This window comes from Lepisosteus oculatus, chromosome 2 (genome assembly GCF_040954835.1).
Source record: "Lepisosteus oculatus isolate fLepOcu1 chromosome 2, fLepOcu1.hap2, whole genome shotgun sequence".
NCBI classification, from domain to species: domain Eukaryota; kingdom Metazoa; phylum Chordata; class Actinopteri; order Semionotiformes; family Lepisosteidae; genus Lepisosteus; species Lepisosteus oculatus.
The window spans coordinates 1,334,204-1,352,093 of NC_090697.1; the positions used below are offsets into that span (position 1 = coordinate 1,334,204).

At 36.1% G+C, this 17,890-nt stretch overlaps 2 protein-coding genes across 3 annotated transcripts in view; one reads left to right on the top strand and one right to left on the bottom strand.

The window, feature by feature from the left end:
* Positions 1–7,280, top strand: part of LOC102682150 (synaptotagmin-like protein 2) — a 156,602-nt gene extending 149,322 nt beyond the window's left edge. For both annotated transcript variants that reach the window (XM_015359851.2, XM_015359859.2), the window contains exons 15-17: positions 807–906; positions 1,817–2,022; positions 6,948–7,280. In XM_015359851.2, the coding sequence (XP_015215337.2) occupies positions 807–906; positions 1,817–2,022; positions 6,948–7,087 (446 nt within the window). In that variant the 3' untranslated portion in view covers positions 7,088–7,280. The remainder of the gene's footprint in view (positions 1–806; positions 907–1,816; positions 2,023–6,947) is intronic.
* Positions 7,281–8,342: 1,062 nt separating this feature from the next.
* The window catches only part of tbc1d32 (TBC1 domain family, member 32), a 67,526-nt gene continuing 57,978 nt past the window's right edge, over positions 8,343–17,890 (bottom strand). The window contains exons 33-34 of the mRNA XM_015359846.2: positions 15,294–15,482; positions 8,343–10,421 (exon numbers count right to left, since the gene is read on the bottom strand). Of these exons, the coding sequence (XP_015215332.2) occupies positions 10,305–10,421; positions 15,294–15,482 (306 nt within the window). The 3' untranslated portion in view covers positions 8,343–10,304. The remainder of the gene's footprint in view (positions 10,422–15,293; positions 15,483–17,890) is intronic.

Here is a 17,890-nt window from a genome sequence, read left to right on the forward strand (position 1 = left end):
TGGTGATAGTCTACAGAAACAGTGCATGCTGGGGAGAGTTTCACAAAGAACAACACATTTCTAAAAATGAGCAATTTGATAGTTTTGCATCATATTCTTCTTTCCTGAAAAGCAAAAGGAGCAAAGCGGTATCTCTTTAAAATGAGATATCTCACTACATATCTACAGGTCACTCTATGGAGACGTTTTAGATTTACATTTACTGGAATTCAAGTAGCTTGAAAGGCATTTAAGTACGTCTTCAGGCTTCACGGCTCTCTTGCAGTTCGCTGAGTGTATGGCAGCGAGGGCTGTGGGACGCCTGTCAGTGATATTTACCGAGTCTGAGGCCTGGTGTTCTGTTGTTATGTTGTACTGACTGACTGAACCGTGCAGCCTCTTGTTGTGTAAAAACCCATCTACCCCCGGGCTGTGCACAGCACATTGGATTCATAGAGGTGCCTCAGGAATTCTGGTCAGACTTCAGGGTAATCAATAATAATGTAAGGAAACAAAATAACTACTGTCCTTATTGTTTAGATGAAATAATTGTCTTGAATCTCAGTCTCTAAAAGGGATTTTTTTTGTTCATAACTGAAACAGTTAAATTAGGAATAAGGAATGTTATGACATGCTTTCAGAATTGATGTCTATTGTAAATAAAAAAAACACAATTTGGATCCTCAAAGATGTCCACAAACATATGTAAATACAAATTACTATAAAGCTTTCATTATATTTTTTATATTTTAGACTTTTTTAACTTTAGTATTGGTTATTTAGAATCAAAATTGTTGGAGATCTTAATTTCTAAAATGTTACTGCAGATGGTACCAAACCTTTCACTGGGGAACTTCACATCTGGCTGAAAGAAGCAAGAAATTTGCAAAAAGTTAAACCCAGTGGCGTGGACTCATTTGTGAAGTGGTAAGAAAAAGACCTTTATATGCAGATCTTAATCATATCGATTTTGGAGTCGTTTGTCACTCTCAAGGCTGTGCAGGTCCATTGTGTTTTCTTTTATTCGGTGTAAAAGTCTCTTAGGGGTTGTAGTGTGCCACTGTCTATGATGCAGTGTACAGCACTTTGTATACTACTTTTAGACTTTTATAAAGCAGCTCTTTGCTGGTAGTACTTGCAGTAAAAACCTGCAGTGTTGCTGATCGGAATCATCTATTGAAGAAAGAGGGAGAAGATCGTCACGTACTGTAATATCCTGTGTGTAGGAAACACTATAATTTGTAAACACGGCATTGTGGTATTTTCAATGTTAGAATTTTAATGGTGGAAGTTCTGAATTCTGAGGTTTATGTTGACATGCCTGGGAAATTCTGAAACCCATTCTCATTTTTCTGAAACACTTTTAAAGCCAAATTTTAACAACAGTGTAATATTTCTGGCAATAATGCAATTACCTTATGTCTGTTAAAATCTAATAAGAAATTTGTTATGTTTTCATTTAATTCATTTATTTTCATCATTGTAATAATGATATGGTAAAGTAAACTGTATAAGGTCCACTGCATTTAATCTAATTTTTCAACAATATCAATTTCATCAACTGATCTATAGGATATAAAATTGTACAAAAGACGTGTTACTTGGGGCAATATAAATTATTCTCCAATCATAGAGCACAGAGCTTAATTTAAAATTAATATTATCTAAGAAATATTCTTGACAATTTAAAACTGTATACTATAGCGGCTGTCTTTATATTATATATTGGAATATATATTCCCCCCAAAATTCATTCGGTTTACAAAGTCCATTTTCTTTTCTGTGTTTTATTTTTTAAAGCAAACCTGCAAAACCCCCTTATTGTTTCTTGCTTCAGTTACATCTTACCAGACACGAGCAAGAAGAACAGGCAGAAGACCCGAGTGGTGAAGAAGACTCTGCACCCTGTTTACAATCACACCATGGTGTACGATGGCTTCCGGCACGAGGAAATCAAAGAAGCCTGCTGTGAGCTCACACTCTGGGACCACGACACCTTCACAAACCAGTTTCTCGGAGGTGTTCATCTCAGCCTCGGAACAGGTACGTTCTTTCGCATTGTTGTGTGCCCAGACTATGATGGCACAGCAGGCTTCATGTTTTCAATACAGTGCCCTCCAGTGGTATAGTGACAACTGTTATTTTTCTTTTACAGTCATGCATTTTGTTTTGTGATCAGCAGATTAACATGCAGTTTATTTATGGGGTGATTCCATGCATAAATTAAATTGTATTAGAACAAATACATAGTTTGTGTTCAACCCCATGATTTCAAGTGATCATAAGTAATTGGACCCGCTCCTAGTGTAAAAGTCAGTATTTGGTTGCATTGAGGCCATAAATGAATGGCTTAATCTCGGTAAGATCAATAAACTCTTTATATAAACAATTTAGATGCTTTCCTGCAGCCATCACGGATTCATGCCTGTTCTTGAGGTGGTTTAATTTTTAAGTTTAAGGTTTGAGTTTTGACTTAGTTTTGTAAAGATTCTCATCTCATTGTCTAACCACTTACTCCCAGTGAGGATCGCCGTGGTAACAGGCAGAGCAGGGCAGACCACACCTCTCTTTCCCAGCAGCAGTCTCCAGCTCCTCCTGGGGGACTCCCAGGTGCTCTCAGGCAGCTCAGAGATGTACTCCCTCCAGCCTGTCCTGGGCCTGCTCCTGGGTCTCTTCTCAGTGAGCTGTGCCTGGTACACCTCCTGGGGAAGGTGTTTAGGAGACATCCAAACCAGATGCCAGATGCCACCTCAACTGGCTCCTCTCAATCCAGACCAGCAGCTACTGTACTTTAAGGCTTTCCTGGTTTGCCAAGCTCCTTACCCCATAAGTAAGCGCCCAGCGGCTCTATGAAGAAACCTCATTTATGCAGCTTCTGCTAGCGACCTCATTCTTTTGGTCACTACCCAAATGACTGTGGGTGAGGATGGAGACATGCTGTACATAAACTGGAAAACAGAGCTTTGTCTGAAAACTCAGCTCCTGCTTCACCACCACAGTTTGGTACAGTGTCGACATTACTATAGCCTCTGCATCAATCTCAAGATCCCCTCTGTCCTTGCTCAAGAACAAGACACTGAGGCACTTAACGTCCTCCCCCTGGGGCAGCTGTTCCCCGCTCACACCATATTTAAGTTTGCACCTTAAGACGGCTCCACGGCCGAAACGTTATGTTTCCTTTCTAATCTTTTCAACATGGAATAAACCTTTACTTGTTCCTTTGCAGCCTACGCATGCTGATGTAGCTCCCTACTTGAAATATTTTTGTGTTTCTGAATACTGTTTTTAACAAAGGTATTCAGCAACTCTAAATCTTTAGTTAACACTTGTAATGATGTTTTGCTATAAAATAGTCACAGTCACAATTTCACAGATAGACTAATCAAACAAAAGAGCAAAATGTGTTAAATGATTGTCTCTTATGTATGTCTCTTCTAATGCTCATTTCCACGAGGAATCACAATGCCCAAGAATTAAAAGTATTGAAAACTGTTTGAGTGCTGAGGGCCATTCTCCTGGGCTGGGACTCCCTGCAGAGTGAGGTCTGACCAAGAGACAGCTTTGCAGGAGCAGTCGGGGTGGAAGATTTATAGATTTTAAATCTAGGAATTATTACAAGTTAAGACTACGGAGGTAAATTGAACTTGGCTGCTCTCATTCCTCCCGAATGTCTATTGTAAACTCCATATGTCCTGAATTAATCTCGGTCTATAACATGGAATAAAAAGAAAAATGTTAAAATGAAAAATTGGATGCATTTTCAAATCTATCTTCAGTCTTCAACAAGTCTAATCCTTTTGAGGAAAAGGACTTCAGTTGTGGTCAGAGTTTGTAATAAATCATCACATCAAAAACAAATTACAGTACCAAATACCTGGTAAAACACAACAATAATAACATTGAAAACAAAATGAATAGTAATGTTACAGAAGCATGTGTTATTATATTGAAGTACAGCTATGAAAATAAAATGTATATCACTGTAGATCATTGCCCTTTGCATACACTATTGAAATTGGCATCATAATAAAATCAAGGGTTTGCAGAAGTCTACACTACTTCTAGCAGTTTTCATAGACTGCTAGAATAAAAACAATTGAAGTGCAGTATACATTAACAAGATATTTAGCACCATGAATGGGTTAATCCTGACTGCTTGTAACAGTGTATGCAGTTTTTGTCTGCAGATTGTGGGGGTGTTTGAAAAGCTGTAAGCCATTTACTTGAATGTTCCTCTGAAATGTAGGTTAAATGTTTAGATTGACATTGTAGTTCTGACACTGCGTGTACATGTAGTATGCTCCCTGACTCCCCTTTTCTTTGAGAATCACTGTTTGCAGTGTGCAGGACACCCTGATAGAAAATACTAATTTGTTAAGTGCAAGCAGACCTAAAACCCACCTTTTTTAATCATTTTGTGAGCCATAATGTTTTTTCATCACTGCTTCTTGCAAGAATGGAAACACCTGTTCCAGCGCTGAACGGGGTCCCCAGTGTCGAGCTATCTCTGCTTTTCACGGGGCAGTAGAACAGAAACAGCTGGGATACGGTGCCAGTGGCAGGGCTGGCCCAGAAGGCACTTCAGCCACATGAATGTGCAGGTGCCCAGCCCGATTTATGGGCTGACTTTTATGCAGTGAAATGAGAATTCCTCTGTGATCACTCCCCTGGCCAATTTCAGATGCTGCTGGCAAAATTAAAATCCCCTCCACAAAAGCTTTCCAGATTGTAGTGTTCAGCCTGCACTTCCAAGCAGTGTTGTACCAGATGAGGCACTGGGAACTACTAACCTTGCATTTTAAAGCATGCCACAACCGAATTGACTGGAAAATTGGGTATAACGAAATATGAAAATATTTATGTCTAAATGCAGTTGTAAATCAGTTGCATTATGTTACCAAGGCCAGTAGCAGACAAGGAAATGGAAGAAAGAAAGAAAAGGAGTAAGAACAATACTGTGGTGGTAATTACAGGAGATTCTAAGTAAAATTAATCCTTCTGAAAAGGCCATTAAGGAAGAAAGGTTGAAGCAGATGAGTCTTCATTAAATGTTCCAGAAATTATAATGAGTTGTTTAAGAGACATATTTTTAACTCTGTACGCTCATTTCAGCTAGATATCAATAGTGCTTGTATGTGTAAATACTGTTAAGGTTTATTCCACGCTAAAAAGAGAAGAAAATAAATGCGTTTCGGCTGTGGAGCCTTCTTCAGATTTGAAGGCAAAATGGGTTTTCTTCTCTTGTCAGCAGGAATAAACCTTTACTTGTTCCTTTGCAGCCTGCACATGCTGACACAGCTCCCTGCTTGAATTGGTGTAAATCCAGTGCCTTGCAAAACTATTCACTCCCTTTCAGTGATGTTTCATTTCACTGAATTCCAAATAATCTACATTTTTAAGTGAATATTTTTATTAAAACCTGAATGATCAAATTGAGCAATTCAAAGGTACTCTGCAAAGATATTTTAGTCCTTGATATTTCAGTACAGTTTTTACCTATTTGTTCAGTTTTCATGTATTTAAGCATTCAATTTTTTTTTTTTTAAATGCATGATTTGTGATTTAATTCAACAACATTGGACATCACTGGGAGTGAATACTGTGTATGTTCATTTTGTGAGCTATGGTATTAGATTGGGGCCATTGATACTTCTGTGTGATTTAAAGATTTATGAGGAGTTTGCAGTTCTTAGATCATCTTTGGCTACACTGGCTAGTCTGCCATGTACTGCACTGGTTTACATGGGTTACTGGTATCCACACGTGTTCCTAGTATAAAATGTTAATCAGCTCATACCAATAATTTGCATTTCTTAGCCCTGTAAGTAACTAATACAGGGCATGATTAGAATGGGCAGTTACTCTCAAAATGACATACCACGCTACCGTGAAAATATTTGATTAAGTTCTTTAGACCTCTAAATTTAACTACAGTACTTAATACCAGCACCAACAAGTGTGGGGTTTTAGTGCATGAGTTCACACTGTATATCAAGAGTAAACTACATGTTGCTTTATACTGTGTATTTCCATGCATCATAGACACAACTGATGGTCACACTGAGCAGATGTACTGTAGCACCTTTAGTTTGCTGTAGTTGTCCAGAGGAGCTTGTGTCCCCATAGTCCCATTTATATGTGTATGGAATTGAATTGCAACTTAGAGCACAACATTGTACAGTGGTTGAAAATCTAGTTTTCTACACATCCTGCACCCGTATTAGTCTGTTCAATTAAAAAATGGTTATGGAAATCCCTTACTTTCAAAACTATTTCAGAAAAAAATAATCATGCCATTCATTATATGAGCTGTAGGTTGTTAGTTTGAAGTGTGGAACTGTTTACTAATGTAGGCTTGTCATAATCGCTCATTTTAAAAAGCTTTGAAGATGGATGAACCCACACTTTAAGGGAGAACTTCCCTGATGAAGAGAATTTTTTTTTTATTATAAACTGAATTAATTTTATTCACACTAAGGGCTTTGAAAGATATAAGATTTCTAACAAAAAATAGTAGTGTGCACTTCAGTAATTATATTACTTAATCTTGTTTCATGCAAACTGTTATAAACAAATATAAATGAAGGTCATCCAGAAAGTGATGCCCAAAATTAAAAGAAAATCCCACAGGAAAATGATTGTTTGCAATTATGCAAAAATAATGAACTTTCATTTTGTTTATTAAATGATTATCCAAGCTATGTGGAAAAGGGTACAGAATGTAGCGACACCCTGTATGGCTAAGGTTGTTGGACATTTATTCCAAAATTGTCATTTAATATTCATTAACACAAAATGCATCTTTCAAGAACCACAAGTCTGGAGAACATTTGATATTTGTAAGACTCAAAATCTATGATCTAGATCTTGAAAACCCCAAGACCCCAACTGGTACCAGTTGCAAGGTGGAATAATGAAGCTATCGTTTCTTTGGAGGCTAAATGATTTCTGTTTATTTTTCACTGTAGGTAAAAGTTATGGAAAGACTGTGGATTGGATGGACTCCATAGACAAGGAAGTTGAACTCTGGAAAAATATGTTGTTAAGTCCTGGTGAGTGGGTGGAGGAAGAGCTGTCACTTCGGCAATCCATGGCCAGAAGAAAGTAGCTTCACTCGTTTATTTTTTTCCTGTTTTCATTTAAATCACTGCTTCACTGGAATGTTGACATTTAATGTCATGAAAATAATTGTGATTGTTAAGGTAGAAAGTAGCTAGTTGTTGTACTAAAATCTAAAGAGCAAATTTACAATAGCAATGTTTATATCCAGATTTTCCACGTAATAAAAGTTTTTCACAGCACTTTGTACCTTTATGTTGGCTTTTTTCCTTTGAGTGGAGTTGTGTTGTGTGGGAAGTGAGATGGATGTTCAAGAGACAGGATTCTGAAAAGGCTCCGGGCTCATGGCTGAAGATGAGAAAGAGACCCAGGCTATCAGTGTGGCAGGAACCATGAGTACACAAAAAGGCAGCATGTCAGAAGACATGGTTTATTTCATTGGTGGCAGATATGTGGGAACAATTATAAAGTATATTATTTTAAATGAATGGCTGTTATGCAAACCATATTCTGTTAATCACTATGACACACAATTTTGGACCACACTTTTACATCTTTTGATACTAAATGTAGTCAATAAGTTAAACTACTTTATGAAAAACATACATTAATATACAGTACATATTTAAAATGTAAGGTTAACCTACAGTTACAGGTCAGACACTATAGCACTATAGCATTCTCACATTGTACCCTCTGAAGCTAAAAATGAGTGTTTTTGATGCAAACTAGAACCATTTTTGACCTAGTTTATTTCCTTGTGCATATTGAAAACACTTTCAGTAGAGGGTGTCAGTTATTTTTGCATTCATTCTTTTTCAAAGATGCTACCTTGTTTCAAATTTTCTTTTTCAGTTTGAATCTAATAACTCAGTTTATATAGAGTACAGCAGGGAATGATTAGCTAATTGCATTGTTTCTAAGAATACTATTTTGTTGATGAATGCTGTCCATAGAGCACTGAAGCCACTTCTCAATAAAAAGTTACTTTCAAAATTAGAATAAGTATTAAATAATTCATAAAATGTAGTTACAGTACTTCCTTTTATACCCTTTCAAAACCTGAATCAATGCATTTTAATCACCATATTTTCATACTCTGCCATTTTATTCATGCACTACTATAAATACAAGTTCTAATGCACTAATTATTCTAAAATACGTTTAAACTACAAAGAAGAAATGGGTCTTTTTACTTTCATTTATATACAAAACAATCCAGCAGGGCCAGTGTTGCAAAATAGGCTGAGCAGTGGTCAGAGTAGGTCCGTTTTCTGAAATGATGGCACTGCCGCAAAGCACTCTGATATATCAGGTGCAATTTATTTATGGTGCTCCTCTTCCCAACAAGAAAAATTGAAAAAAAAAAGGTTTACCAAAAAAGAAGTTCTGAAATCAGGAATGAAACCACCACAAAACCAGTTAGAACTCTGTACACATACTTCGACACTCCAGAACATTCCACGGTCCCCAACACACCCACCCACCAACCCACCAGCCCCCTACTGGCCTGAGGAGCAGCTTATATCGTGTGTAAGCCCCTCCCCCTGGAATGGAATCATGTTACATTATCTTTTTACATACAAAATCGTTCACAATTCTGAAGTTCATTCAGTCTATTCACAAAGGAAAGAGAAAAACCGATATATCCCAAACATGTTACCACTTTTTTTTACCCTTTTCATATAGAAAACAAAAATGGAATTACCCCCCTTTACACATGCATGTGGCTCTTCCCATTACACTATAAATAAACCTCAAACTGGGGATAAGGTTTGGCCCTTCGAAACCACCATAGGCTGGCATACCTGGAAGTCTCGAACAACAGACAGACACAGTATCATTCAGTGAGAGCGCTCTCCATTCACACAACAGCAACACAAAACAAAACGAATGGACAATTACCATGTATGCATCTGGTAATTAACAAATAACTTATAACAGCAGTCACCAGTCGAACCCAATGTGCACCTTCAGGAAATAGCTAGCAACTGGTCTGCAGAAAGGGTGTGATCTGACTCCTCTGTCACAGCCAGGTTTGCATAATTAGTGTTCAAGAGCAAGAGGCAAATGTTGTTCTCCTGTGCTGGTGAGGCTTGGTTGAACCAGGAGAGTGGAATTAGACCAAAAATAGTGCTCAGTGCAGACAGAGAGCAATGAGCTGTAACATTAATCATTGCAGCATTAATCAACAGGTTGTGTGTGCTGCGGCCAGCCGCTCCAGACACCCAGAAATCTCCAACTGGGTGACCGATTCATTGGCCAGCAGAACAGTGACCTGAAGTACAAAGCCAGAAGCAGGGTGGCCAACAAACCAGCAGAAGTGACCAAAAATGGGCAAAACAAAAACCAATTATTGTGCACAACTGCCAGAGACCTATCCAACAAAGACGCATAGCCGTATTTGCTGACAAAATTGCATCCGTCATGTGTTGTCTTAGGGACCTGAATACTTTCACTTTGTATATCTACTGTATTAAAGCTGGCATTTGTTTTTCCTTACATTCAACCTTCTCAATTAAAAAAAGTCAATTTGAAGACAATAAGTATTAATTGCAATATATCAAAATATGACAATACAAAACAGTGCTTATAACTTCAACAAAGTTATGTTTTTTTTTTTAATCAGGAAAATTATTTTTGTTGCTGGCATTGTAGTGAGCTCATTGTGCTGATTAACACTGGCCATCAATACAGCTGAGCAACCTGGGGAAACTAGGTGACAGTCAGGGGATACTAGCATACAGAGCCATTTGTGATATGGAGACAATACAAGGTGTGTATCTAACAATACTGCTTTGCTTTAGGTTATGAAGTCTTGTACTTTTCCTGTCATACAGCCTGTACAAACATGTTCTTTTTCCACGGTCAGACCAAGATGACAAGTATTGTAACAGCTCATCCCACAAACGCTCACTGGGGCTCAAGCCAGGCAAGCATGGCATCTACAGCTAGCTGCTCCCCAGCTTGGAACAGACCTGTTGTTACACAAACAGCATGAAGACCTGTGCTCTCCTATTGAAATGTTGCCATGTCTGGATGAGCCCACAGGTAACACAGGATCTGATCATTGTTGCACCTTGCAGTTAGAAGCTAGGTGCCACACCACCATAGCTTACCCTGTAAATGTTCAATGGGGCTTAGATCTACCAAGCACAGCACTCCCATCAAAACATTAATACCAATAAACCAACACTGCAAGTAAGACAGAGAGTCACCGTTATGAACATCATGAAGATGTGCATTGATGACATCTATTAATCCTATTAACTTTTCAGTTTGATATTCTTCATGTCTGTCAAAACCATTGTCCTGTACTTCTGCTCCAGGCTCTCCATGTATTCCAAGTAATTGCTGATGCTGAAACCATGGATGGGTTCTTCCTGTTAAAATAAGAAAGAATACAAATAAAGAAGAGTTCTTAACGTTGTGGCTGTCAAAAAAGAAGGCATATGAAGAGAAGTGGCATTGTTTTGGTGTCATAAAACATTACACTCACCACCTTAATATTTCATGTTAAAAACAGTGTTAATGCTAATTTGATGGGAAAAAACACAGAAAGAAAATGTCATTAATGGTGTAGGCAATTATGGAAAGATTAACTTAATTTTAAAGTAATAATTTTCTTTAATTAGGGAGAAGAAAGATCTACCTCCCAGGCAGGTAATTATTTCAGAAAACATTTTTTTCTGTGCCACTTAAGATAGCAGTTGACAACACACTTTTGCACTAGTATTATTCTGTATTGCCATAAAATTAATATCAAACTAATAAAACCTCCTTCAGAGAATCTTTTGATGTTACAACATGCATGGACATGTTATTCCTTAAGCATACTGGCAGCCTCCTTAGTATCCAGTGTGCAACAAGTAAATCCCTTTTCTGTCTTGACACTACAAATGTATTCCCAAAAATGCAAAAATATCTCTGAAATTGTCAGTGCATAAAATCAAACATTACTTTGCATTAGAAAATGCATCACCTTACTCTTTTACATTATCTGCCTGCAGCAATTTTTTCAGATGTCATATTTTTATCCTTACTGAACGGAAATGACTTACTGTACTTCCCCTTCACACAAACCACTTTTTTATTCTTTATCATTTAGGTCAGCTTAAGTGCACTACATTTATGTTAAGTTTAATATTGGCTATTTATTGATGTGTTTCATAGTCACTCTGTGCTTATTTTTGAATGATCCTTGAAAGATTTAAAAACCAATGTGTTATGTTCCCCTACTGTATGTTCTGCAAAATGCTGCATTCCCAACAGTGTGCATTTGCATTTAGCTGTTTAAGAACATAAGAAATATTACCAATAAGAGGAGGATATTTGGCTCATCTAGCTCATTTTGTTTAAACAAAAGACTTGCAAAATAGATTTTTATTTGAATAGAAATCAATATTTTACCTTTTGCTAGGTACAGTAATAAAAGGTCACAAACAGTAAAACCAAATGTTATCTTTATCTAGCTGCTGTAACGTATTTTCAAAACACACGAGGTTAGGACTTGAGCAGCAGCCCACAGAATAGTATGACTGCAGTAAAGAACAAGGAAGTAAGGATTGTTATTGTAAAAACAAAAACTGCAATATCTTCTATTAAAACAACAGATGATTTATGGTCAACTTTAAATGCATCCCTGCCTCCAGATTTTTACTTCTGCACAGTACACACAAATGCCTTTATTGCTCATTTCTATCAAAGTAGACACTAATTAAGATTGTTAGACTATATTTTTCTGTAAACTGGATAACAATCCAGCAGTGGTGCTACCTGGAGAAATGGATCTAATTATTTTAATAAAAGTAATGTGCAAGTCACATTTTCATGCAATGCACAGTATAAAGGTTTATCCATATTAAAATATGTGAAAAATGAGCCATTTAAGGATAAAACATAGGCTCACAATACAAAGTGAAGCATACTGATTGTGCCCTGCGAAACTAAACATTGCATGTTATATTTTCCAGCAGCCAAGAAACTGTGCTCCAGTGATCTTCAAAATAACATTTTTAACCAATTTAAATACACAACAGAAGACTGCTTCCATTTCTGTTGATTTAAAATCGCATGTGCATTCAATCATGTTGTCAGAGACAGAGTAAAAAAACAACATCTCCCTAATGTGTTGTGTTAATATTTATTACAAATACATATTTTTAAACTATTTTCTTGCTTAATGTAAAATGCTCTCTACTGTTCATTTTTTCTTCCCTAGTTTATTCTGGTTCTGATTGCAGTTTCACAAAGCCTAATGTGATTAAATGCAGCCCATTAAACAACTGCAGCAATACTGCATAGCACCCTGACTGCCTCGATTTCAAAGAGGAATGAATATTGAATTAAGCTTTTAAACAGAGAAACTGGAAAAATAAATCACAAGCTGTAGATATAGAAATATACAAGTCCCTTTGCATTTCCAGACATCAGAAGCAGATTATATGGAACAATAAAAAGCCGTTCAGTAAGTGTTAAGCAACAGTCCTCAGAACATAGTCTCTCCGTTTAAGTGAAAAGCTCTAAAAGTATTGTGCAGTGACTGAATTTCTTTTGAAATCTGATGACAAATTAATTCTGACTTGTTTCATGGAGTCTAATATCTGTACCAAAGTAAATGCACTCAATTTTGTATTTCTACTGCACTTGCAAAACTTTTGAAGCACTGTTTAGTAATTACTTCTTTGCTGGAAGTTTGTTTTTAAATTCCATTTAAATTTGTCATTAATGCAAAATGACAATAAACCCCCAGTACATACAGTGCCAATGCAAAACCTGGCAATGATGGAATACGGCAGGAGTGGCCAAACTATGAGTCTCGCGACAAGTTCAAGTTGTTTCCTACTGGGAAACACTGTTGTCAAAGGGAAAAATAATCAAGCAAAAAAGTATAGATAAGAAAACCTGCAGTATTATCAACATCATTATTGTCTTCTTTTACTTATTTAGTTCAGGTAGGTAGCTGCGTCAGCATGCGTAGGCTGCAAAGGAACAAGTAATAGGTTTATTCCATGCTGAAAAGAGAAGAAACAAAACACAACGTTTCGGCCATAGAGCCTTCGTCAGGTCCTGAAACGTTGTTTTCTTTCTTCTCTTTTCAGCATGGAATAAACCTGTTACTTTTAGTTATTTATATTGTTATGGCTCACTCCTCTCCCTTCAACTTCTAACATGAAGTCTCACACACTCTCCCAGGTGGGTGGTAGATGAAGTTGGCCTTCTTTAACATGTTAAGTGCTCTAAGATCATTGTGGTGAAGACCGCTATACAAATGCAAGTAATTGCATTCTTTTTGATTATTATTATTGTTCTTTTTATTGTATGAATAATTGAAAGGATGGGAAAACAACACTTTATTAAATTAGTTTGAATATTTCTCATACAGATGATCATGAAACTAAAAATGTTAAATCTTCTTACAGGGCACATGATACACAACACTGTGCAGAGATTTTCCTTGTTTTTCCATTCATTTATTAGCATGCAATTCATAACTGAAATGCTTAAGGTGTTTACAATTCATTTACATTTCAATTGTATTGTATCACAATCTACTCACCTGATTCAATTTTTAAGATGTTAATATATATTTATATATATTTTACTTTCTATGATTGTTTCTTAGTTCTTTTATCTTTTTATACCTTATTATATACAGTATTCTAATATAACACCTATTGTATATAACATCACAATAAGGAAATATAAGGAACTGGATTACAGGATTTATGTAGTCAAGTGCACTTAACACTGTGCATAGTCATACTATAAATTAAGGTAGACCTGAACTAATTTTAGTAGTTTTTTAAAACTTTGATGTGAAAACGGAAAAAAAAAAAAATTCTTTAAAGTAATATCAATCATGATGTCTGTACTACTATGTCTGTTATCTCCAGAATAGCTAAGGTTCTTTTTGAATGGTGGCTTTTTACTATATAAAGCAATCCGTCTAAGGATATGAATAATTTCTCACATATTACTTACATTTTAAGAACTGTATATAATACTAGATATTGACTTTTGGACTATTTTTGTTACAAAACAGTTATACCTATATATGCTACTGGTCGAAAGGCACAGCAACTATCCTACAAGTCTCTGATATTACTTTCAAGAAATTTGTTTGTTTTTTGTTTTAAAATAAAATTTGGCTTTGAGACTATTGTGTCCTTAATGAAACCATAATTGGTTTGATTTAGTTTTCAGTTTTAACTTCACTTCAGTGTGGGGGTGTAGAAAAATGCATACAAATCTTTTCTAATTCTTTCAATTATTGTGTAAAATATTCCATAACTACCTGACATTGGAAATGTATACAACATTTTTGTAGTTTAGTGCATCTAAATTATACAATCATTGAGAAGGTAAATTTGATAACACTTACACTGATGGATGATTTATTTTAGTGTATTTGTTTTGTTACAATGGTATGAAGCTAAACTGACACTTGACGATATATACAAGGTGACAAGTATATTAAATATTACTATTAAAAGATATTTCAGTTATTATTCTCTGTAAATATATTGATACCATGCTACTTCCATTACCACAGATGACCAAAAAGCTGAAATTGATAAATCAGTCACTTGTTCGGTGATGGCACACAAGACTGAAGCTAAAATCACAATTTCTCATCAGAACGACAGGATTCTAAAACTGCACATTTGTGCACCTTCACCTGAACCAACAGATTAACACATGTGGTAGAATCCTGAGAAGCATGCAATGCAGAACTGGACTACAGCAAGGGAATGGATGGAAGGAAGGCAGGAAGACTCAGGTTTTCAATTGGCACAATGAAATTAAAACTTTTACTCAATACACTCGATAAGAAAAATAAATGTTATCTTTTAATCAGATTATTAGGCATCCATTTTCAATGACTGCTTAGTGCATCAGGGCTGCCATGAGCCAGAACATAGCACGACAGGCAACTGGTGCAATGCAGCATACAGGATGCCATTCCATCATTTTTTTGATGCCAGTTCACCAAGACAGTATATTTCTGGGCCGAGGGAGGAAATGTGAGCACCAGCGCAGCAGGGCGAGAATGCTAACACAAGGATCCCTATATCAGAATTGAATCTATGACCCAATCTTCAATAAGGCACCAAATGTTTTTCTTAGAAAACAGCAAGAACGTTCATTCCGCTTACAATACTTTCTTATAACTACTCCAACAACTCCATTACTACAAAGCATTACCTTCGACAAGTACTGCATAAAATAAAAAAAAATCACGACAGCCTTACTTTCAAAAACACCTGAAGGTCCTGGACCTGAGTGTGCTGAAGGATCTCCTCCTCTAGGTGTTTTAGAACAGCGATGCAAATGTAGGTCTGGTAATCAGGACCCATGACAATGCAGGTACAGATGTAATGGCAGATTTCTGGCCAGTCCAGGTAGTTCCAAAAGCATTGTCCCAACCACTGCAGACATATCTGAAAAATAAACACCACATGTTATCGTTCTGGAAGAACTCACAGATTGTTGTGGACGTTTTAAATTAAGATTTACATCTGCGTATATACACATTGGAGTCTGGAGTCTTCTGTGACCTTTTTTCAGTTCTGATGTCTGTATTTGCTATAGCTCTAGCTGTTTGAAATTGGTTGTAATGGCATTAAAGATGAGTGTTCTTGTCCAGTCTTGATAATGTCTTAAATTGGTCAACAGATGAGAAATAGTTGATTAACCACTCAGCTACTGTAATATTCCAACATTCACCATCCTATTGTCGATTATGGCAATCTTGGAGATTGCTAAAAACCAGTAGGACACAATGTATTGTTTGTATAGGCTTGGAATATACACAACGCACTTATATCATTCCATACTTGCTCTAAATGATGTATTGTCATCAGTTCAGAAACAACATAACATTTTTTTTTATTTACACACTAAAACATTTCTTCCTAGAGTGTGTCCTGAGTAAGAGATAAAAACACATGAGTTTTTCTGACTTCAAGGCCCCAAGGGGTTAGGTTCCCTTTAAGCCCTGAACCAGGCCTCTTCTGTCTATACTTTCCTAGACATTGCAAGATGTTTAGGGGCACATCCGTTCCAGGAGGAAATGGTACTGGACGCGTGGGTACTTAAAGGTAGGCCCTGGTGTAAGTTTGTCTTTGTGTGTGTGCCGGCCCTGCGATGAACTAGTATCCCATCCATGGTGTGTCCTGCATTGCCAGGATAGACTTTGCCCCCACCCCACCCCCCAGATGTGTGACAGAATTAGAATTAAGATGCAGATATCAAAGAATAACTGGATTTTAACCAGTTATTGCTATCTCAAAAACTGGAGATAGCATCTCAGCTAGAACTATCTCAGCCAGAACACAGCCAAAAATCTATAAAACAATAATGTTATATGGATCCAATTTGGATTTGGTGCATAAGATCCAAAATATTTTACAAAATATATAAAACAATACAAAAAAATATAATACAGTGCCATGTATATATATATATGGTATATTTACAAGGTGGTGACATTCCAGAAAGATGACTATGATAGTTTGAGCAAGTTTGAGGAATGGAAACAGGACATTTTCTGGTTGAGGATAAGGAAAAGCATGGAGAATTAAACTTTCAGTGACTTAAGATATACAGTGCAGGCTGTTAAAACTGCCCTGACAGAATAAAATAGAGGGACAATCAGTAATAAGTATAATCTTAACAACAGTCTCCACTGCTGTTGAGGCTATGAATTATATATGGCCAGTCTTTTTCATAAGCACATAAACAAGTACATTCAGTATAATGGTTAATTCAAAATATGTACAATGTTGTTCTGTGACTCCGAGTATGTCCCCAGCATGCTGTGTCTATCTAAATGTATAATGGTAGCTGTCTTAAGTATAAATCATTAGGGATGGTGTATTCTTGAACATACTACAAAACACCATGTCTTCAACATACTGTTCTTCATTTTAATCATTTAGTCACCATTGTTTTTGTAGGCATGATTATATTTTCACAAAATTAAATTATCAAGATATAAACAATTATGAAGTCTTTTTTTTATGCAAGCTTTTTAGTTACCTGAAATGTTTTGGCAAAAACCAAAGAATCTGTCTCCGATATAATTTTAGATGGATGCCTATACTCATTCAATATAAATCAACTAAGCAATAATCCTATGACTGTTAAAGATATTCCATCAAAGGTATAGGACACAAAATTAATTCAGTTATTGATGTATAATTGATTAAAAAGTATACTATACTTTTTATACAATGTTGAACATACCATAAGCCTTGTTACAAGGAGAAGGATTTGTTATAATTCTGTTGATGTCCATCCTTTGTTCTTTTCTCAAGAAAATAGATAATCTTATAGTTTTGAGATATTTCTCAGAAGGTATGAAGGTAATATAAATGTCTTTCCTCTATGGGATTTTTCAATTACATTGTAGAAAAAAACTATATGTATTCATCTAGACTGTTAGAAATCAAGGTCTTTCCAAGCGTATGGTATTACTGCTGACATCACCAGCAATACAATTTACTCTGAATGTTCTTCATCACAAGTTTCAAGCACCAGTCAAGACTGGAATTTAAAGTAGATACAGAGGCTAAAAGAAACTGCAGCCTTCATTGATGAAGGTGTCACTCAATTTGAACATATTTGCCAACCTTTTTTCTGTGCCCCATTTATATAAAATATTTACAAATAAAAACAAATATGACATGTGTACAAACAACTGTGGTGAAATTTTACTTTTTCACATTCAATACAACATTTGACATGCAATGTACTTAAAAACCTTTTTGAAAAGACCCTTTAAATACTAAAACCACGTATTTCTCAAAATCTTAAATGTTAAGATTACGATTTATGCATTATTAAA